General features: G+C 38.9%; 1 protein-coding gene across 1 annotated transcript in view; it reads left to right on the top strand.

Annotated features, from left to right (window-relative positions):
* ANKRD42 (ankyrin repeat domain 42) overlaps positions 1-23,778 on the top strand; it is a gene marked incomplete at its 5' end in the record, with an annotated part of 83,520 nt that overhangs the window by 19,598 nt on the left and 40,144 nt on the right. Inside the window, 4 exons of the mRNA XM_035264380.3 lie at positions 5,714-5,821; positions 9,141-9,260; positions 10,136-10,271; positions 20,782-20,982. Of these exons, the coding sequence (XP_035120271.3) occupies positions 5,714-5,821; positions 9,141-9,260; positions 10,136-10,271; positions 20,782-20,982 (565 nt within the window). The remainder of the gene's footprint in view (positions 1-5,713; positions 5,822-9,140; positions 9,261-10,135; positions 10,272-20,781; positions 20,983-23,778) is intronic.

The raw sequence follows: 23,778 nt of genomic DNA, 5'->3' as shown, positions 1-23,778 counted from the left end.
CATATGAAGTTCATGGTGGTTTTTTCCAGTTCTGTGAAGAAAGTCAATGGTAGTTTGATGGGGATAGCACTGATTCTGTAAATTACTTTGGGCAGTATAGCCATTTTCACGATATTGATTCTTCCTAACCATGAACATGGAATGTTTCTCCATCTGTTTATATCCTCTCTTATTTCACTGAGCTGTGGTTTGTAGTTTTCCTCGAAGAGGTCCCTTACGTTCCTTGTAAGTTGTATTCCTAGGTATTTTATTCTTTTTGTAGCAATTGTGAATGGCAGTTCATTCTTGATTTGGCTCTCTTTAAGTCTGTTATTGGTGTATAGGAATGCTTCTTATTTTTGCACGTTGATTTTATATCCTGAGATTTTGCTGAAGTTGCTTATCAGTTTCAGGAGTTTTTGGGCTGAGGCGATGGGGTCTTCTAGGTATACTATCATGTCGTCTGCAAATAGAGACAGTTTGGCTTCCACCTTTCCTATTTGAATACCTTTATTTCTTTTTCTTGCCTGATTGCTCTGGCTAGAACTTCCAGTACTATATTGAATAGGAGTGGTGAGAGAGGGCATTCTTGTCTAGTGCTGGATTTCAAAGGGAATGCTTCCAGTTTTTGCCCATTCAGTATGATATTGGCTGTTGGTTTGTCATAAATAGCTTTTATTACTTAGAGATACATTCCATCAATACCGAGTTTATTGAGGGTTTTTAGCATAAAGCGCTGTTGAATTTTGTCAAATGCCCTCTCTGTGTCAATTGAGATAATCATGTGGTTTTTGTTTTTGGTTCTGTTGATGTGGTGAATTATGTTTATAGACTTGTGTATGTTGAACCAGCCTTGCATCCCCTGGCTGAATCCTACTTGATCATGATGGATAAGTTTCTGATGTGCTGTTGCAATCAGTTTGCCAGTATTTTATTGAAGATTTTTGCATCTATGTTCATCATGGATATTGACCTGATGTTTTCTTTTCTTGTTGAGTCTGTGCTGGGTTTTGGTATCAGGATGATGTTGGTCTCGTAAAATGATTTGAGAAGGATTCCCTCTTTTTGGATCATTTGGAATAGTTTCAGAAGGAATGGTACCAGCTCCTCTTTATGTGTCTGGTAGAATTTGTGAACACATTCGGACCTGGGCTTTTTTTGTGTGGTAGGCTCTTAATTGCTACCTCGACTTCAGACCTTGTTATTGGTCTATTCATAGTTTCAGCTTCCTCCTGGTTTAGGCTTGGGAGGACATAGGTGTCTGGGAATTTATCCATTTCTTCCAGGTTTACTAGTTCATGTGCATAGAGTTGTTTGTAATATTCTCTGATGATGGTTTGAATTTCTGTGGAATCTGTGGTGATTTCCCCTTTATCTTTTTTTATTGCATCGATTTGGTTATTCTCTTTTTTTTTTTTTTCAGTCTGGCTAGTGGTCTGTCTATTTTGCTGATTTTTTCAAAAAACCAGCTCTTGGATTTATTGATTTTTTTGAAGGGTTTTTCCTGTCTCTATCTCCTTCAGTTCTGCTCTGATCTTAATTATTTCTTGTCTTCTGCTAGGTTTTGAGTTTTTTTGATCTTGCTCCTCTAGCTGTTTCAATTTTGACGATAGGGTGTCAATTTTGGATCTCTCCACTCTTCTCATGTGGGCAGTTATTGCTATATATTTTCCTCTTGGGACTGCTTTAAATGTGTCCTAGAGATTTGTATGTTGTGTTTTGGTTCTTGTTGGTTTCGAAGAACTTCTTTATTTCTGCCTTCATTTCATTGTTTATCCAATCAACATTCAAGAGCCAGTTGTTCAGTTTCCATGAAGCTGTGCGGTTCTGAGTTAGTTTCTAAATTCTGAGTTCTAACTTGATTGCACTATGGTCTGAGAGACTGTTTGTTATGATTTCAGTTGTTTTTCATTTGCTGAGGAGTGCTTTACTTCCAATTATGTGGTCAATTTTAGAGTAGGTGTGATGTGGTGCTGAGAAGAATGTTTATTCTGTGAATTTGGGGTGGAGAGTTCTATAAATGTCTATCAGGTTTGCTTGTTCCAGGTCTGAGTTCAAGCCCTGGATATCCTTGTTAATTTTCTGTCTGGTTGATCTGTCTAATACTGACAGTGGAGTGTTAAAGTCTCCCACTGTTATTGTGTGGGAGTCTAAGTCTCTTTGTAAATTGTTAAGAACTTGCCTTATGTATGTGGGTGCTCCTGTATTGGGTGGATATATATTTAGGATCATTAGCTCTTCTTGTTGTATCGATCCTTTTACCATTATGTAAGACCTTGCTTTTAAGTCTATTTTATCAGAGATGAGAACTGCAACTCCTGCTTTTTTTTGCTCTCCATTTGCTTGGTATATCTTCCTCCATCCCTTTATTTTGAGTTTGTTTTGCCCGTTAGTTGATGCAGATTCTTTATTTTGTTGATGCTCTTTAGCATTTGGTATGTTTTTGGAATGGCTGGTACCTGTTGTTCCTTTCTATGTGTAGTGCCTCTTTCAGGAGCTCTTGTAGAGCAGGCCTGGTGGTGACAAAATCTCTGAGTACTTGCTTGTTTGCAAAGGATTTTATTTTTCCTTCACTTATGAAGCTCAGTTTGGCTGGATATGAAATTGTGGGTTGAAAGTTCTTTTCTTTAAGGATGTTGAATATTGGCCCCCACTCTCTTCTGGCTTGTAGAGTTTCTGCCAAGAGATCTGCTGTGAGTCTGATGGGCTTCCCTTTGTGGGTGATCCGACCTTTCTCTCTGGCTGCCCTTAGTATTTTCTTCATTTCAACCCTGGTGAATCTGACAATTATGTGCCTTTGGGTTGCTCTTCTTGTGGAATATCTTTGTGGTGTTCTCTGTATTTCCTGGACTTGGATATTGGACTGCATTGCTAGGTTGGGGAAATTTTCCTGGATAATATCCTGAAGAGTATTTTCCAGCTTGGATTCATTCTTTTCGTCACATTCTGGTACACCTATCAAATGTAGATTAGGTCTCTCCATATTTCTTGGAGACTTTGTTCATTCCTTTTTGCACTTTTTTCTCTGATCTTGGTTTCTCATTTTATTTCATTGAGTTGATCTTCGACTTCTGATATTCTTTCTTCTGCTTGGTCAATTTGGCCGTTGAAACTTGTACATGCTTCATGAAGTTCTCGTGTTGCATTTTTCAGCTCTTTCAATTTATTCATATTACTCTCTTAAGTTGTCCATTCTTGTTATCATTTCCTCGAATCTTTTTTCAGATCTTTTTTCAAGGTTCTTAGTTTCTTTGCATTGATTTAGAACATGTTCTTTTAGCTCACAGAAGTTTCTCACTATCCACCTTCTGAAATCTAATTCCATCATTTCATCACATTCATTCTCTGTCCAGCTTTGTTCCCTTGCTGGTGAGGAGTTTTGGTCCTTTGTGGGAGGCGAGATGTTTTGGTTTCGGGTGTTTTCCTCCTTTTTGCACTGTTTTTTTCCCATCTTTTTGGGATTATCCACCTATCATCTGAGTAGTTGCTGACTTTTCGATTGGGTCTCTGAGTGGACGCCCAGATTGTTGATGATGAAGTAGTTATGTTACTTAGTTTTCCTTCTAACAGTCTAGCCCCTCTGCTGTACGAATGCTGAGGTCCATTCCAGGCCCTGCTTGTCTGGGGTACAGCTGTAGCAGCTGCGGAACAGTGAGGGATGCTACCAGTTTCTTTTTCTGCTATCTTTGTCCCAGAATGATGCCCACCAAATGTCAGTCTGATCAGTCCTTTCTGAGGTGACTCTTTGGATATGCAGGGGTCAGGGATCTGCTTGAGGAGACGGTCTGTACTTTATAGGGGCTCAAGTGCTGAGCTGTGAGCTCCGTTGATCATTCAGGGCTGTTAGGCAGGTGCGTTTAAATCTGCTGCAGCAGAACTTATAAAACCCCTTTTTTTCCTCAGATGCTCTGTCTCGGGGAGTTAGGGCTGTCTTTATGAGTATCCGTTGCACTGTCCTGCCCAGCTAGGAGGCAGTCTAGTCACTATTTGCCTGTGGAGGTTCCGCCCTGCTCCCACGGTGTCCATCCTGTTGCCATGGGCTCTGCCATGGGCTCCACCCTTTTGGCAGAGTCTCTCTGTTATGATGGGTTGCCTCAGCAATGGCAGGCTGTGTCAGCAATGTGAGAGTACCTCAGTAGGGGCAGACGCCCCTCCTCCACCAAGCTGCACCATCCTGGATTCAGCTGTGCCCACAATGAAACTGTCAACCCTGAGCATTTCAAATTGCCGTTTTGTTTGTCCCTGTGGGGGTGGGACCCGCCGAACCTGATCACCTGGCTCCCTGCCTCAGAGCTTTTTTTCTTTTCTTTTTTTTAAGTTGAACGGTTGACTCTCTCCCAGGTGTTTTAGTCGCCTGTTGATAAGGCACTGGGATCTGTGTGATTTCCCGTGCAGCAATCCACTGTGCCAGCTCAAAGGTCACTTCCCGGGAATCTCCTGGTCTGGCTCACTGTCCAAGTCCTGTTTAATCAGATGAATATGCTAATCTGCCCTCCCAAATCTCAGATTGCCGGTTTAACAGGGCACCCAGACCAGTGCATTTTGTGCAGAGTGCCGCTGCACTGTGGTGCCAGCCGAAACAGCTGCACCAGCTGAAAGGGCTGCGCTGGCGTCCCGTGTCTCTCCTACACCTGGGAATTTCCCCGTTCTGTGGGCAACAAAGATCTGTCTGGAAATGCGACTTGGACTCACCCTTTGCACCTTCACTGAGAGCTGCAATCCTGAGTTGCTCCTATCGCGCCATCTTCTTTTTCCCCCCCCAGAGGTCAGCCAGGCTGGGCTTTATGATCAATTCTTTGAAAAAGAAAGAGGTTGTAGCATATACAAACTTGAACATATAAAGACAGCAACACCATATGAGGTACAGACCTTTAAGTACTGTATTATATTGAGATTTAGGTTAATTTTTAAAAATCTTAAAGATACATTTGACTTTTTTCTCTTTTTTTATAACCATTTATTTTTTAGAGTATCACTAGAATAACAATCTTTGCTCTGATGCAAAAGCTCTAGACCCATTAAAAGATCTATGTTCGAGATTGAAAACTGGCAGCCTTTGAGTGAATTTCACTCTTAGATGTGTTTTCTTTGGCCTGCACAGTATTGGTCAAACAGAATATTTACAAACATGGATCAACATTTCACTCATAGCAACCACTGACGTTGAGTAGTGTCTACACCTTACGGTCAAGAAATGTGGTCTCCAGTTTGCCACAGTTCCCACTAGTCTCTATTATTTTCCCAAGAGTGAGGCCAAATGCTGGTTGTCATGTGCTTGTGCTTTTGCTTTTCTTATACATGGATCTCTCATTCACTTACAATACTTCTTGGGTTACAGTGGGAATGATATCAGACCAAATTTGAAAGATAAAAATGTCAGGCCAGGCATGGTGGCTTACACCTGTAATCCTAGCACTTTGGGAGGCTGAGGCGAGTGGATTGCCTGAGCTCAGGAGTTCAAGACAAGCCTGCAGAAACATGGTGAAAACCTGTCTCTACTAAAAATACGAAAATTAGCAGGGCGTGGCAGTGTGCACCTGTAATCCCAGCTACTTGGGAGGCTGAGACAGGAGAATTGCTTGAACTCAGAAGGCAGAGGTTGCAGTGAGCCCAGATAGCGCCATTGCACTCCAGCCTGGGTGACAGACTGAGACTTTGTCTTAAAAAGAAAAAAAAAGATAAAAATGTTAAAAACATCTACCTTATCACTTGTTAACATGTTTTTTTTTTTTAGTGTCTTCATTGGCTGCTCTGGCATGGAGCTGATATCACACACGTAACAACAAGAGGCTGGACAGCATCTCACATAGCTGCAATCAGGGGTCAGGATGCTTGTATACAGGTAATAATAACTTATTACTTTTTTCAGTAAGTTCAGTTACTTTAAGATAGTTCTGTCGTGCTATTGCTATTCTTCTAATTATTTGATCCAATAAATTTAGTTTTATGTTCTCAACAAGAGCTTATTGGATTCCACAACTCAGGTATTCTGATACTAAGTATCCACTTAAACAACTGGTATGAAACCAGAAATTCTTTTATCTTTGAAGCAGTTGACTATCTGGGTTGTTTTGAGAAATTTCACTGTCATGACCAGATTATCTCTTTTACAGCTTGCTGCTGTGGTCGGAATGTTTGTGTCCTCCAAAATAAATATGTTGAAATTAGAACCCTAAGGTGATGGTATTAAGAGGTGTGCCTTTTGGGAGGTTATTATGTCATGAGGGGTTTGCCCTCATAAATGGGATAAATGTCCTTATGAAGGAAACCTCAGAGAACTAGCTTGCTAGCCTCTTCCACCATGTGAGGACGCTGTGAAAAGGCACTATCTATGTAGAACGAGCCCTCACCAGACACAGAATCTGCCACTACCTTAATCTTAGACTTTCCAGCCTCCAGAACTATGAGAAATAAATTTCTGTTGTTTATATGCTCCCCAGTTTATGATACGTTGTTATAGCAGTCTGAACAGACTAAGACACTTGCCATGCCTAAAATTTCTTATGTAATATATTGCCTGGCCAAGGTGACACGTTAATATTTGGTGGGATCTGGTTTGTTAGAATAATTATATTTATTCAATGTATTAAAATAGACTGGAATTTGGAGGAATACAGAGTCACATAAGTAAACGTTGGTGTTAGTTCTCATGCTGCTATGAACAAATACCTGAGACTGGGTAATTTTTAAAGAAAAAAGGTTTAATTGATGCACAGTTCCACAAGGCTGGGAAGGCCTCAGAAAACTTAGAATCATGGTGGAAGGGGAAGCAAACACATCCTTCTTCACAGGGTAGCAGGAGAGAGAGAAGTGCTGAGCAAAGGGGGAAAAGCTTCTTATAAGGCCATCAGATCTGGAGAGAATGCAATCACTCCCATGATTCAATTATCTCCCACCGGGTCCCTCCCATGACCTGTGGAGCTTATGGGAACTACAATTCAAATGAGATTTGAGGTAGGGACACAGCCAATCCACATCACAGTCCTTGTCTGGAAGAATCCTGAGATTCTGTTTGAAGGGACAGGAGCTCTACTCAGTGAGTTACAAGACAATACAAAGCCAAGACTATGATTAAGGTTCTAATGAAAAAATATAGATTAGAAGAATTGTGTAATTTAGGAGGAGGTAGAAGGGTCATAAATGGAGGAAATCAAATATCATGTAAGCCCAAAAGAGTGGGTTGATTTTAAAGAGGTAAATAATGAGGAAGCATTATAAAGACAAGTAATATGTTAGGAGCACATAAAAATAAAGATTATCACTTATTGAACATTTATTGTGTGTCAGTCTCTCATGTATCAGTCTCTCATGTATGTATCAGTCTTTCTTCATTTCATTCAACACAAGCAGTTCTATGAGTTCCCTTTTTTATAGGTTACAAAACAGATTCAGAGTGTTAAGTATTTTGCTTAAGCACGTGACAGAGCCAGGATTTGTACCTAGACTCGTCCTATTAATCTCTATGCTATACTTCTGTAAGAAGCTCCTGACTTGGAAAATCATGATATGTTCAGGGGATATAACATTATAGGAGTTTGACTGAGTATAGATGATTTGTGGTGTGGACTGTTAAGAACTATGATTTGGTAGACTAGTTTTGTAAAGTTGCCTCAGAAATAGAATGAAGATTTTGGATTCATTTATATAGGAAAGAGAGTCCTTTCTCCTCTCCCCCCATCAACTCTGTGAATACCTGGAGAGAAAAGAGAGGTTTTGTTTTTGTTTTTGTTTTTTGAGACAGGGTCTTGCTCTGTTACCCTGGCTGGAGTGCAGTGCTGTGGTCATGACTCACTGTAGCATCAACCTCCTGGGCCCAAGCGATCCTTTCACCTCAGTCTCTCAAGTAGCTGAGACCACTGACATTCGCCACCATGCCTGGCTAATGTTGGTCGCTGGAGGGAAGGGGTCTTTCTATATTCTCTAGGCTTGTCTTGAACTCCTGGGCTCAAGTGATCCTTCTGCCTCGGCTTCCCAAAATGCTGGGATTACAAATATGTGCCCCTGCACTTGGCTGAGAGAGAGTTTTTATATACATTATATGTGTGTGTGTGTGTGTGAGACTATGTTGTATACATATTTATACATATACATAAAGATACAAAAACATCCACATGGACATTAACAGGGGAATGAGATAATGAAAACAGTATTTCAGTGAATTATTCTAGCAAAGTGTGTCCAGGATTACTAGGACAAAGGAAGAGTTTAAAGACAAGAAGATCAGTTAGAGATTTTTTTGCTGTAATCACAAACTAGAGAGGGTAAAATTAGGTGGTAGCAGAGGGAAAGAAAGAAAATGAGCCAAGACATCTTGCAAAGCAAACATTGACAGAGTATAGTGAAAATTCAAATTTTGAGTCAGAATAACAGATAATTGTGATGGAATGAGTAGGGAAATTGGAAAAGCAAGGAAGATTGGAAGGAAAGATGTTGAGCTTAATGTATCTGTAGGTCATCCGGTTAGACAAGGTCCAGGCAGTTGAAAAGGGGACTGGAGATAAAGATTACAGGAATAGTAAAGTATAAAGAAGAGTCTCAAAATCCTGGGATCAAGTGATCCTTCCACCTTGGCCTGCCAAAATGCCAGGATTACAGGCGTAAGCAACTGCTCCTGGCTGGGGCTAATAACTCTTTCAAGCCAATTACTCTGTATATGGTATAACCCATACATAGGAAGTGGGCCAATTGCAAATTCGTATAGAACCTCTTTAGATGTAGTTAGAAACTTCATTTGGAGGTTAGAACTTGTCATTTAATAATTAATTCTTTTATTGAGTTCAAAACCCTGTTAACAGAGGATTCTGCTTTTGAATTAGTGAAAGTTTAAATTTCAGTTTTATTAGGTTAGCACTGAAGAATTTAACTTAGTGGCTATTTATCTATGCTTGTGAAAGATGTGTCTTATAAATTATATGTATATGCTAAAGTCAAAATGGAAAATCAATATTGTAAATGTCATCTAAGCAATGTTAAAAAAGACCTCAAACATTTTCTTAGCATTAGCTAAGAATTTCTTATGGTTTGCCTGTGGCACATATGTAAGACCATACATAATAACTTAGCTATAGATTAATAAATTTCTTGCCTTTGTATAATCTGCATCCACATTTATGGTGTAACATCTATACTCATGTACAGTCATTCCTATTTCGCTATTTTAGGCTCTTCTAATGAATGGAGCAAATCTGACAGCCCAGGATGAACGGGGATGCACTCCTTTACATCTTGCTGCAACTCATGGACATTCTTTCACACTACAAATAATGCTCCGAAGTGGAGTGGTGAGTGATTCCACATGTTAACATGTGCTAATGTATGACATATAGATGGAATAGCATTTGGTAGTCTAGTTGTCTCTTCCTGACTTTTTAAATCTCTTATGTGACTTCGGGAAACTAATTTAATTTTTTGCTTTAGCTTTTCTATGTTTAAACATAGAAGCAATAATTCAGACAAATCTTCTCATCCCCCCTCCAAAACCAATTAGTATTACAAAGTACTTTAGAGGTTTTGGGTTCTTCATGCCAATTCAGAGTTTAATTGGTTAGATTACGAAGCTTCAAACAAATCTTAACCAGGTGATTGTAAATCTTTATGAATTTTTGTGTGTCTACCTATGTGTTTGTTTTGAAATTCTTATATACTGATTTAGAAAGTGATTTATTTCTTCAGAAATTTTGTTTATTGCAATATTTATTATGTAGTGGTTGTAAAAAAAAATAACTTAGAAGAGAACTCCAAATATTGAAGACATTGTGGTGAGAGTTTGTGTTTCTATAGTTTGAGAAAGAGTGAAAACTTATTAAAAATTTTTGTTAACTCTGTTTATATTATCAATGATACTATTTGATAATTCAGTTTATCCCTTCCATTTTATTGGTCAGGAATCTGTGACTGGTTAGATGACAAGTTCCTTTTTAAAAACTATTTTATGTGACTCATTCTTTTGAAAAGGCTGTTTTATAAAATTTCACAAGTATTTTATTAGGTCATATATTCAAATTAGTGGTTGCAGTACATTTTTTTATTATATTAAGTGTTTGCCTTTTTGTATTAAGAACAGCCTCCAATTCTTATTTACAGAATTAAGCTGATAGGCTTAGTGTTTTCCCTACAAAATGGAGAAAAACTGAGTCCTTGTGAATGTTACCTCTAGGACCCCAGTGTGACCGATAAGAGAGAATGGAGACCTGTACATTATGCAGCTTTTCATGGGCGGCTTGGCTGCCTGCAACTTCTTGTTAAATGGGGTTGTAGCGTAGAAGATGTGGACCACAATGGAAACCTTCCAGGTATTTTAAATAAAGCAAATATTTTAGTTTTTCACTGATGTAAACTTTTAAATGGTTGATCTTGTTTAAGGAATTAAAACTGCTGGCTGGCATGGTGGCTGTAATCTCAGCACTTTGAGAAGCTGAGGCAGGAGGATCCCTTGGGGCCAGGAGTTTGAGACCAGCCTGGGCAACATAGTGAGACACTCTCTCTACAAGAAAAAAAAAAGTAAAAGAAAGAAAAAAGCTGGGTGTTGTGGTGTGCCTATAGTCCAACTTCTTGAGAGGCTAAAGTGGGAGGGTCACTTGAGCCCAGGGATTTGAGGCTACGATGATCTGTGATTACACAACTGGACTTCAGTGAGCCTTCAGTGGCAACAGAGTGAGACCCCATCTCTTAAACAAAAAAGACATTGAAACCAATTATTTTATTATTCCCTCACAAAACAAAGTAGTATATATGTTGCTATGAACATTTTTTAAATCTTATATCACACCCATCTTATGTAACTTTCATGTGATTGATTTTTTTCTGGAAACATATCAGCAAAAGAGAAATTAGCAAAATTAAACATAGATTTGCTCTCCCTACCAGCTTTTTCCTTCATCTGCTATCTATTGTTTTTATTTTTTAACTTCACCTCTTTTTGCCCTATAAACAACTTATTTATTTTAAAATTTTTTATTTTTTTTGAGACAGGGTCTTGCTCTGTTACCTAGGCTGGAGTGCAGTGGTGTGCTCTCAGCTCACTGCAACCTCCACCTCCCAGGTTCAAGTGATTCTTTTTTTTTTTTTTTTTTTTTGAGATGGAGTCTTGTTCTGTCACCAGGCTAGAGTGCAGTGGTACAATCTTGGCTCACTGCAACCTCCATCTCCAGGGTTTAAGTGATTCTTCCGCCTCAGCCTCCCAAATAGCTAGGGCCACAGGCTCGTGCCACCACACTTGGCTAATTTTTAAATTATTTGTAGAGACGGGGTTTCACTCTGTTGGCCAGGATGGTCTCGATCTCTTGACCTCGTGATCTGCCCACCTCGGCCTCCCAAAGTGCTGGGATTACAGGTGTGAACCACTGTGCCCGGCCAGGTTCAAGTGATTCTTATGCCTGCCTCAGCCTCCTGAGTAGCTGGGTTTTAGGCACCTGCTGCCATGCCTGGCTGATTTTTATATTTTTAGTAGAGATGAAATATTTTATATTTCACCATGTTAGCTAGCCTGTTCTTGAACTTCTGGCCTCAGGAGATCTACCTGCCTTGGCTTCCCAAAGTGCTGGGATTACAGGTGGGAAATGCTGTCCCTGGCCCAACTTTTAATCTTTTAAACAGTACTGTATCAATGGAGGATACTAGTTCATTTGAGTTACTTTGCTACTTCAGTTGTCAAATCTACAGTAAAGTAGCCAGGGAGACCTAGGCTCTAACACTATCTTCTTGAAGAAGTGGTTTAGAAATTCAAAAGGATAGCTCACAGTGAGATCAGAGTGGAAATGATACTTGAATGTTAACTTAAAGAAGCAAACTTAAAGGGCAGAATAATATGAACATGCCTGATCAAATCACTTTGCTATTTAGAACCTCCCTGGATCCTTGTGGAACCTCTGATTCCTTGGCTTAGCATGCCGGACTTACATACTTTGGCTCCTACCTACCTGCATGGCCTCATCTTTCTATACCTTTACACTACAGTCTAGGATCATTTTGCTTTTTTCATCTTTCACTGTTCATTTAGTGAAGTCTTTTGGTATGAACTCTTAATTTTTGTGTATCTCAAAATTAGTTTATTTTGTTCTCTTTTTTTTTTTGAGGCGGAGTTTCGCTCTTGTTACCCAGGCTGGAGTGCAATGGCACGATCTTGGCTCACTGCAACCTCCGCCTCCTGGGTTCAGGCAATTCTCCTGCCTCAGCCTCCTGAGTAGCTGGGATTACAGGCATGCACCACCATGCCCAGCTAATTTTTTGTATTTTTAGTAGAGACAGGGTTTCACCTTGTTGACCAGGATGGTCTCAATCTCTTGACCTTGTGATCCACCCACCTTGACCTCCCTGTTCTCATTCTTTTTACTTTGTATTCTGTGCTTTTTAAAAATGTAAAATTTAAATTGAAGTACAGTGCATATTCATTTTGAATCAGGAAAGTGCCTGATTCAAATGTACAAGTCATTGAATTTTCACAGTTGAACACGTTTCTGTAACCATCATTTAGATGACGAGTAGAATATTACTATCACCCAGAAGTCTCCCTTATATCTCCTTTTCAGTTACTTTTATCCTCCAAAGTTAATTACTAACTACTAACATATAAATTAGTTTTTCACTTTTTGAACTCTGTGGAATAAAATAATACACGGGTGCGGTGGCTCACACCAGTAATCCCAGCACTTTGGGAGGCCGAGGTGAGTGGATCACTTGAGGTCAGGAGTTTGAGACCAGCCTGGCCAACATGGTGAAACCTCATTTCTACTAAAAATACAAAAACTGGCTGGGCATGGTCACACATGCCTATAATCCCAGATACTTGGGAGGCTGAGGTAGGAGAATCTCTTGAATCTGGGAGGTGGAATTTGCAGTGAGTTGAGATCACACCATTACATTCCAGCCTGGGCAACAGAGAATGATTCTGTCTCGAAAAACAAAATATTCTTTTGTGTTTGGCTTCTTTCACTTTTTCAGACTGCTTTCAGTTCCTCCATTTTTTCATTAACATGTGGTATTATTAGTTTTTTATTAGTTTTAGTCATTCCAATGGATGTATCTCATTGCAGTTTCAAATTTACATTTTTCCTGATGACTAAAGATGTCGAACATCATTTCATAGGTTTAATGGCTATTTGGTTATTTTCTTTTGTAAAGTACCAGTTCAGATCTTTTGCCTATTAGCTGTTGGAGTATGTCTTTTTCTTACTGAATTGTAGGAGTTCTTTATATATTCTAGATACAAGCCCTTTGTCAGTTATGTTTATTGCCAGTATCTTTTCATGCAAATACCTTTCTAGTCTTTCTACTCTATGTCTTGCTCTTTCATTCTCTATCTTTTGATAAATAGAGGTTTTAGTGTTTTTTTTTTTTTTTTTGAGACGGAGTTTCACTCTTGTTGCCCAGGCTGGAGTGCAATGGCGCGATCTCGGCTCACAGCAACCTCTGCCTCCTGGGTTCAGGCAATTCTCCTGCTTCAGCCTCCCGAGTAACTGGGATTACAGGCACGTGCCACCATGCCCAGCTAATTTTTTGTATTTTTAGTAGAGACGGGGTTTCACCATGTTGACCAGGATGGTCTTGATCTTTTGACCTCATGATCCACCTGCCTCGGCTTCCCAAAGTGCTGGGATTACAGGCTTGAGCCACTGCGCCCGGCTTAATTATTTTTTTTTTTGAGATGGAATCTTGCTTTGTTGCTCAGGCTGGAGTGCAGTGGCACAATCTTGGCTCACTGCAACCTCTGCTTCCTGGGTCCTGAGTAGCTGGGTTTACAGGCATGTGCCACCATACCTGGCTAATTTTTGTATTTTTAGTAGCAACAGTGTTTCACCATATTGGCCAGGCTGATCTTGAACTCCTGACTTTGTGATCCACCGACCTCAGTCTACCAAAGTGCTGGGATTATAGGCGTGAGCCACCACACCTGGCCAGAGGTTTTAATTTTAATGTAGTTCATTTTAATAATCTCTTCCTTTGTAGTTAGTGCTTTCTGTATCCTGTCGAAAAAAATCTTTCCTTACTCTTTGGTCATGAAGACATTCCTTTATGTTATCTTTTAGAAATTTTATCTTTTTTTTTTTTTTTTGAGACAGAGTCTTGCTCTGTCGCCAGGCAGAGTACAGTGGTGCGATCTTGGCTCACTGCAACCTCCGCCTCCTGGGTTTAAGCAATTCTCCTGCCTCAGCCTCCCAAGTAGCTGGGACTACAGGTGTACACCACCATGCCCAGCTAATTTTTGTATTTTTTTGGTAGAGACAGGGTTTCACCATGTTGGTCAGGATGGTCTCGATCTCTTAACCTCATCCTCGACCTCCCAAAGTGCTGGGATTACAGGCGTGAGCCACTGCGCCCGGCAGAAATTTTATTATCTTACTTTCACATTTATATTTCCAATCTTCCTAGAACTGACTTTTCTGTGTGTACAAGGTAGGGATTAGTTTTATTTTTGTATTGTCCATTATCAAATATACTTGATCACTTTTGTTAGTCTCTTGTTGTCTGGTCATTAAAAAATCCAATTGTTTCTTTAAACATGTATAATTGTTTTATTTGTAACCAGGTAGAGTATTTATAATATGGATGTTAAGAAAGAATGTGGCCTCAGGTCTAGACTGCTTGTGTTGAAATTACTCTCATAAAATTGTTTTTTATTGATAAATGTACATATTTTTGGTATACCTGTGATAATTTGATGCATTCATGTAATGTATGAAGATCAAATCAAGGGAACTGTGGTAGCCATCACCTTAAATATTTCTTTATGCTAGAAACATTTAAATTATTTATTTCTAGTTATTTTGAAATACACAATAGATTATGGTTAACTGTAATCACCCTACTGATCTTTTGTCTTTCTGTGCTTGACTTATTTTACTTAACATAATGACCTCTAATTCCATCCATCTTGTGACAGTGACAGGATTTTATTCATTTTCGTCTGAATGACATTTCATTGTGAATATACATTACATTTTCTTAATACATTCATTATTGATGTGCACTTAGATTGATTCCATATTTTAGCTATTGTGAATAGTTTATTAATAAACATGAGAGTGCAGCTATCTCTTTGATATATTGATTTTTTTTTTCTTGTGGATATATACCCAGTAGTGGAATTGACTTATAGTTTATTTAATATAAATATAGCTACTCTTGTTCTTTTTTGGCTTTTAGTTGCATGGAATATCTTTCCAATTCCTATGCTTTCAGTCTATGTGTATTTCTAGTTGAAGTGATTTTTTATAGGCAGTATATGTTGGGCCATGTTCCTTTATAATCCGTGCCTTTTAATTGGAGAGTTAAGTCCATGTACATTCAGTGTTGTTATTGGTAGGTAAAGACTCACAACTGCCATTTTGTTGCTTGTTTTCTGGTTGTTTTGTGACTCCTATATTCCTTTCTTTCTTTGTGGTTAAGTGATTTTCTCTGGTAGTATGTTTTAATTTTTGCTTTTTAGTAAATATAGGTTTTTGCATTGTAGTTACCATGAATCTTACATCTTATGGATATAACAAATTATTTTAAAGAGATAACAACTTACCTTAGGTCACAAAGAAAGGAATAGAAACAAGAAAAAGACAAAACAAAATGCCTTACATGTTAACTCTTTCTCCCACATTTTGCCTTTTTGTTGTCTCTATTTACGTAGTTTTGGATTTTTGTTTGTTTGTTGTTTTGAGACAGAGTCTCACTCTGTTTCCCAGGCTGGAGTGCAGTGTACAATCTTGGCTCACTGCAACCTTCACCTCCTGCCTCGACCTCTCTAGTAGCTGGGATTACAGGTGCCCACTGTAATCCCAGTGGAGGTTCAAGAGATTCTCCTGCCTTGGCCTCTCTAGTAGCTGGGATTACAGGTGCCCACTACCATGCCCAGCTAATTTTTGTAATTTTCATAGAGATGGGGTTTCCCCATGTTGGCCAGGCTGGTCTCTAACTCCTGACCTCAAATGATCCACTTGCCTCTGCCACCCAAAGTGTTGGGATTACAGGCACGAGCCATTGCGCCCCACCAGTTTATGTATTTTTGTACTGCCTGTCTCTTAATAGGTTGCTATAGCTGTTATTTTTGTTAGATTTGTCTTTTAGTCTTCATATTAGTTATCACACAACACAGTTACATTATTGGAGTCTTCTAGGGTTGTCCATGTTCTTAATTTCACCAGTGATTTTTATACCTTCAAATGTTTTTTATTTACACATTAGTGTTTCTCCTTCCTGATTGAAGAACTCCCTTTAGCATTTCTTGTAAGATGGTTCTGGTGCTTGTGAATTCTCTCAGTTTTTGTTTGTGTGGGAAAGGCTTTCTCTCTTCTTTATAGTTGAAAGAGCTTTGCTGATTCTTAGATGGCAGGGTTTTGTTTTTGTTTTTGTTTTTTTGTCCTTTTAGCACTTTGAAAATGTTCTGTTCCTTCCTGGCCTGTGTGGTTTTTCTTGAGGAGTTTGTTGCCAGATAAATTGGAGTTCCTTTATATGTTATTTGTTTCTTTATTGTTGCTGCTTTTGGGATCCTCCCTTTGTCTTTGACCTTTGAGAGTTTGATTATTATAGGCCTTGGGTAGTCTTACTGGTGTTGAATATTTTGGTGTTCTAAGACCTTACTATTTCTGGATATTTATCTCACGTTTTAGGAAGTTTTCTGTTATTATTTCTTTGGATAACCTTTCTACCATTTGCTCTTCCTTATTTCCACTTGAACACCAGTAATTTTTAGATTTGGTTTTTTTTTTTTTTTAGATAATTTTCTATTTCTTGTAGGTGATTTTCATTTCTTTCCATTTTTTTTTCTTGTTTAATTGGGTATTTTCAAATAGCCTATTTTTGAGCTCACTGATTCTTTCCTCTGCTTGACCCATTCTGTTGTTGAGACCCTCTAATGAATTTGTTAGTTCAGCAAATGTTTCTCAATTTTAAGATTTCTGTTTACTCTAAAAAATTATTTAAAATCTTTTTGTTACTTTTTGAAATCAATTTCTGAATTGCTTTTCTTTGTTTTCTTGGAGATCACTAAGTTTCCTTAAAACTGCTATTTTGAATTCTTTAAGAACTCACATATTGACATCTTATCAGAGTCAGTCAGTGGTTTATTGGTTTGTCTTTTTGGATAGGTTGTGTTCTCTGTTTTTATTTCTAATGGATGTACATCTATGTCTTTGCATTGAGGGATTAGTTAGTTTTTCCAGTCTTCTCTGTCTGATTTGCTTTGTTTTTTATGGGATAGGTTCTTTGTAATTTTCCTGTTGATTTTTTTTTTCCAGGTAGGTCTCTGCCTCCTTTTTGGCACTAATTGGCACCTTAGGCTCAGGTTTGCCTTGGCTGTAGTAAACAAACCATTGGAGTGCAGTCCATTCCAAATTGGAGAGGTCTCAAAAGGGATATCTCAGCAATGTGGAAAGGGTTGCTAGCAGTTTGTGCCCGGGGGAACTGTGGAAAGAACCTTAGTATGGTGATGCCACTCTGATTTTGTATCTTGTTTCGCTTAGTTACAGAGCAGAGTTTCCAGGACTGAGGATGGTAGTCCTACCTCTCCCCTTTGTCTCTGGCTGTCCTCAGGGATATATTTGTCTTCAGGCACACCCAGTTCTCCCTGTGGCTGGAGACAGGGAGAGGTCTTCTGCCAGGGAGCCTAAGATGATAGGGGAAAGCTGCTTGTCTACTTTGATTTCACTTTTTCTAGCATAGAAACTGTGAGTTGGGGAAAATTTTTATGAGCTTGGTGCTGGGCAGAATTGGGGGAGACATGTCTGGGATATGGAAGTCCAATTCTTACTGACTGCTCAGTTTTTTCTTGACTGTGGCCCCAGAAACTGTTTCATTCTTATATTTGAGTTCTGGGATATTGCTAGTGATAATCTCAGTATTGTATATTTGTTTTTGTTTTCTGTGAAACTGGAGAGTGAAACTAGCTTGCTTCTATGGGCCATTTTGGAAGTAGAAACCCTCTCAAAAAATTTTTATTAATTTGACATACATTTGTTGAGCACATATTACGTGTCAGTTCTTCTTCGGAGAGCTAGGGATATTACAGCAAATAAAAGACAAAGTCTACCAACATGTGGTGGTGAGGGGAGAGACAGATAATCATCTAAATGAATGAGCAAAATATGTATTACATAAGGATATGTGTTTAGATAAATATAAAGTAGGAAAGGAGAGTAGAGAGTATTAGAAGGGATGAAATTTAAAATAAGTTGTTAAGAAAGCCTTCACTGAGGAAGTGACAATTGGGTAAACACCTGAAGGAGTTGAGGAAGCAGATTTTGTGGATATCCTGGAGGAAGAACATTTCAGGTAGAAGTAACAGCAAGTGTAAAGCTCCCGAGGCAGGGATGTGCATGGTGTGTTTGAGTAATAGCAAGTCAGTGTAGTTCCAACAGAAGTAAGGGGGTGAATATTAGATGATAAGGTTGGAGAAGTAAGAGGAGCCATTAGAGGGTTTGTTTTTTTTTCTTTCTTTTTTTCCTTTCTTTCTCATTATGTTGCCCAGTCTGGATTTAAACTCTGGGGCTTAAGCAAACCCTCTGCCTCAGCCTCCTGAATACCTAGGACTATAGGCATGTGCCACCATGCCCAACTTTATTGGAGGGTTTTGATCACAGGAGTGACCTGACCTGACCTGTGTTTAAAGGGATTATTTTGGGCTGGGTGCTGTGACTGATGCTTGTAGTCCCAGCACTTTGGGAGGCCAAGGTGGGTGCATTGCTTGAGGCCAGGAGTTTGATACTAGCCTGGCCAACATGGTGAAACTCCGTCTCTACTAAAAATATAAACTGTTGCTGGGTGTCGTGGCACATGCCTGTAATCCCAGCAACTTGGAGGCTGATGCACTAGAATTGCTTTGAACCTGGGAGGTGGAGGCTTCAGTGAGCTGAGATTGCACCACTGCACTCCAGCCTGTGCAGCAGAGCAAGATCCTGTGTCAAGACAAACAAAAGTAAAGGGATCATTTGACCGTTATGTTTATACCAGGCTGCAATTGAGAGTGTGGCAGTGGCATGGGCAAGAAATAGGGAGAGCAGTTGGAAGCGTGATGCAATAAATCAGGCTACTATTTGGGTTGGCCAGTATAGAGGCCGCAAAGGTAGTGAGAAGTAATCAGGTTCTGTGTATGTTTTGAAGGAGCCAATAAAATTCGTTGATGGTTTAGATATGGGGAGTAATGGAAAGGGGAGTCAAAGATGGCTCTGAGGCTTATGGGCCTGAACCATGTGGAGAGAACTTCCATTAACTGAGATGGGGAGACTATATAAGGAAAATGTGTGTGAGGAGGCTAAGGAGCTCAACTTTTGACATGTTAGAAATGCCTATAAGCCTTATAAGTGTAAATGATGAGTAAGCAGTTAGAGGAATCTGAAGTTTTAGTGGGGCAGTGTTTAGTGTGAGGGGCAGCTGAGGGAGAATAGATTGATATGTGCCAGCAACTTATCTTCTGGACTTCTTATCTGGCATTTCTTGTTTCACCTGAATTACACTGGCCACTTGGGCATTACCCTGATTCTCCATAGTCAAGGTATGTGAATTGGGCTTATTTCCCAAGTGGTCACTTCTTAAAAGGTGTAAAGCCTGTCTTGATCTTTGTAATTATTGCCTCTATGCTTGTAACAACTCCAGATTCATTCCTTTTTTTTGTTTTTCTTTTCCACAAAGTTTTACGTTATGGCTGTCCCTGAGTCTGATCCAATATGCTTTCTTTCAGCGATTCTTTAAAATTTCCTTTCTGTTCATGGCATTCCTGTTTGTTTCTTTAGTTTTTTATAACTTTAAAAAATATCTTTTCTATTATTTTCTGAGATTTAGGCTGTAAATGGTGAAGTCAGTGTGTATACCTAGTCTGCATTTCAATCCATTCTTCTTGTTTATAATAAAAAGAATAAATTATAGAAAAGTGACAGATGCATAGTGATAAAAATATAATATTATTATTTGCATAATGACTATTGGTTTATTTCTTCCACTTTTTCTCCAGAATATTAAATTTTATTTATTTATTTTACTTACATAATGAGCATTTTATTATGTAATTATAAACTGCATAATTGGGATTTCACTTTCTAAGATAACTTTCTGGGGCTGCTTTTGGTGACCCTCATCTGGTCTCTCTAGACTCATAGTAAGTGTAACTGTTCAACTGTTTACTCACTGCTTTGAAGTGACTAGAAGGCTGACTGTGTAAAGAAATGCAGGCTGGGCCGGGTGCGGTGGCTCAAGCCTGTAATTCCAGCACTTTGGGAGGCCGAGGCGGGTGGATCACGAGGTCAACAGATCGAGACCATCCTGGTCAACATGGTGAAACCCCGTATCTACTAAAAATTACAAAACATTAGCTGGGCACAGTGGCGCGTGCCTGTAATCCCAGCTACTCAGGAGGCTGAGGCAGGAGAATTGCCTGAACCCAGGGGGCGGAGGTTGCGGTGAGCTGAGATTGCGCCATTGCACTCCAGCCTGGGTAACAAGAGCGAAACTCCGTCTCAAAAAAAAAAAAAAGAAATGCAGGCTGAGTAAAAGGTCTCTTCTCTGTGCTCCTGTCGTTTGGGAAAGGGATAGTCATCTCCCTATGAGGAAAAGAGCTAATGTGTTATTTCTTTTTTCAAGTTATTTTAGTTTCAATTTAAAAATTAAATTCTACCAGGCATGGTGGCTCCTGCCTATAATCCCAGCTACTTGGGAGGATGAAGTAGGGGGATTCCCTTGAGCCCAGGAGTTGGAGGGTATAGTGAGCTATGATTGTGCTACTGTACTCCAGCCTGGATGACAGAGCAAGATCTTACCTCTAAATAAATAAGTACTTATGTAAACATTTTTAAAAAATGAAATTAAAATTTTTTTTCTTACCTCTAGTTCACTTAGCAGCCATGGAAGGCCACCTTCACTGTTTCAAATTCCTCTTCAGTAGGATGAGCAGTGCGACACAAGTTTTAAAAGCCTTCAATGATAATGGAGAAAATGTACTGGATTTGGCCCAGCGGTTCTTCAAGCAGAACATCATACAGTTTATCCAGGGGGCTGAGTATAAAGTAAACACCTTGGAAGATCAGGAAAGTAAGTAATTAAGTTGATACATTCTAGCATATAATGTGATGATGATGATAATATAATGAGTAGGATCAATGAAATAGGGAGAGAAGATGTAAGACAAATGTTATATATTTTATATGTAAAAATATAAACATGTTTAATATATAGTATATTAAAATTTATTACATATCATTGCTTATACATTCATCCAGATTCTTTATTATGAAATATTTTAGACAAAAATGTGTAGAGGTCGGATACAGTGGCTCATGCCTGTAATCCTAGCACATTGGGAGTCTGAGGTGAGTGGATTGCTTGAGCTCAGAAATTTGAGACCAACCTGGGCAATAGTGTAAAACCCTATCTCTGCAAAAAATACAAAAATTAGCTGGATGTGGAGGCATGCCTATAATTTCAGCTACTTGGGAGACTGAGGTAGGAGGATGGATTGAGTTCAGGAAGTCAAGGCTACAGTGAGCCATGATTGTACCTCTGTACTCCAGCCTAGGTGACAGAATGAGACCCTGTCTCAAAAAAAAAAAAAAAAGAGAGATTAACATAATGAGCAGTGAATCACTAAATTTAATAATAAAATATAGAGACTGGACAGGGTGGCTCACGCCTGTAATCCTAGCACTCTGGGAGGCTGAGGCGGGCACATCACCTGAGGTTGGGAGTTCGAGACCAGCCTGACCAACATGAAGAAACCCCATTTCTACTAAAAATACAAAATTAGCCAGGCATGGTGGCACACGCCTGTTATCCCAGCTACTCAGGAGGCTGGGCAGGAGAATCACTTGAACTTGGGAGGCAATGGTTTCAGTGAGCTGAGATCATGCCATTGCACTCCAGCCTGGGCAACAAGAGCAAAACTCTCAAAAAAAAAAAGAGAATAAAATATAGAGTTGAAGCCTTTTGGATCTGTCTCCCTAATGCCATTACCTTTTCTTTCTCCCCAAAAGTAAACTATTACTCTAGATTTTTCATTCCATTCTGTGGTTTTATAATTTAGTTATATATATTCATACAAATATGTATATTGTTTTGTGCATTTGTCAGGAGGCTAAACTGCTGTAATAAAGAAATCCCAAAGTTCAGTGGCTTAAATGATATAGAAGTTTATTTCTTTTATATGTCAGGCTTAGTTAGAGGGTAAATCTGTTTCATGTAGTCATTCAGGCACCTATTACTATCTTCCAGGTTCTTTATAGTTGTTGCTAATCCAGCAGAGGGTTGGGAGGGAAAAAGGGTATAAGCCTAAAAACAGAGATTTCCAAGATGAAAGTTACACTTACCAGGGTTGCTGACATTCAGTTGGCAAGAGTTTACTCATGGCCATAAATAGGCTGCAAGGAAGGATTCATAGTTCATTACCTAGCTGGGAAGCCTTCTCCCAGCTGCAGCTCTATGACTGTTGAAGGAAGGGGGTTTTGGTGGACAATTAGCGGTCTTTGACAGTCCTTTTGAAACTTTATAAAAATGGCATAAAAATACTATCCTTTTTTTTTTTTATTTTATTAACACAGATCAGAGGAAACAATATCCTTCGTTAACTTGCTTTTTTCACAAAATAATATGTTCTTGAAATTATTAAGTTAATTAATAATGGTATCCCAGTTTATTATTTTATATATTTATTAGATTCCATTCTATGAAAATCATTATCTATTCTCCATTTGACATTCAGGTTCCTTACAATTTTTCGCTATTACAATCAGTATGGTAATGGCTATTCTTGTACATATTTCCTTATGTACATGTACAAGAATTTCTTTAGAACTGAGGCATGGTGGCTCATGCCTATAATCCCAGCATTTTGGGAGGCTAAGGTGGAAGGATTGCTTGAGCCCAGAAATTCAAGACCACCCTAGGCAACATAGGGAGAAGGGAGACTCTGTCTCTACAAAAACTAAAAATAATTAGTGAGGCACGGAGACACACACCTGTGGTCCCAGCTACTTGGGAGACTGAGTTGGGAGGATTGCTTGAGCCCAGGAGTTTGAGGCTGTAGTGAGCTATGATTGTACCACTGCACACCAGCCTAGCCTGTCTCAAAAAAAAAAAAAAAAAGGGTTTCTTAGAGAAGTGCTTCCCTACCTTTTTCACACATAGCCTGCATAGAAAATGGTAGTATTGTATGGCACACTGTCAACATTGGATAAGGCTTCTCAAGGTCTTGCTTATCTTCTCTGAAGACTCAGAGTTTAAGAGCTCAGCTTTCTTTCTTTTTAAAAAAAATTTAATTTTCATTTATTATCTTTTTCTTTTTCATAGTAACTTACCAGATAATCAGCTTAATTTCTGAATGCTTTGTAAATAGTTTAAAAACTCTAGGTTTTACCCACCCTCTATAAAAGATATTGCTACATACTTCAGCAAAGTGGTTGTAGGAGTTTACAGTCTCATCAGCAGTGTCGGGTGAGAACTTAGAGAAACACAGTGTTCAGTATTGTTAGACTCTAAAACTTTTACCAGTTGGTTGGATATAAAAAGGTGTAATTTGTGGTTTGATTTGCATGTTCTTCATTACCAATGAGGTTGAACACCTTTTCATAAATTTATTGACTATTCTGGTTTTCTACTTATTGCCTAGGTTTTCTCCCTCTTTAAAAATTGTGTTCTTTATCCTTTCCTAAATAATTTGTCTGAGTTCTCTATAGATTCTTGATACCAATAGTTTATTGATTTCATGTGATACAGATATTTCCTCTCACATGGGGCTTGTTATTTTCCACTTTGGTTATGGTATCCTTAAAAAATCGTATTTATTAAAGTATAATTTACTTATAATAAACTGCATAAATTTTAAGTGTGCAATTT

This window comes from Callithrix jacchus, chromosome 10 (assembly GCF_049354715.1).
Source record: "Callithrix jacchus isolate 240 chromosome 10, calJac240_pri, whole genome shotgun sequence".
Lineage (NCBI taxonomy): Eukaryota > Metazoa > Chordata > Mammalia > Primates > Cebidae > Callithrix > Callithrix jacchus.
This window is presented reverse-complemented; position numbering and strand designations above follow the sequence as displayed.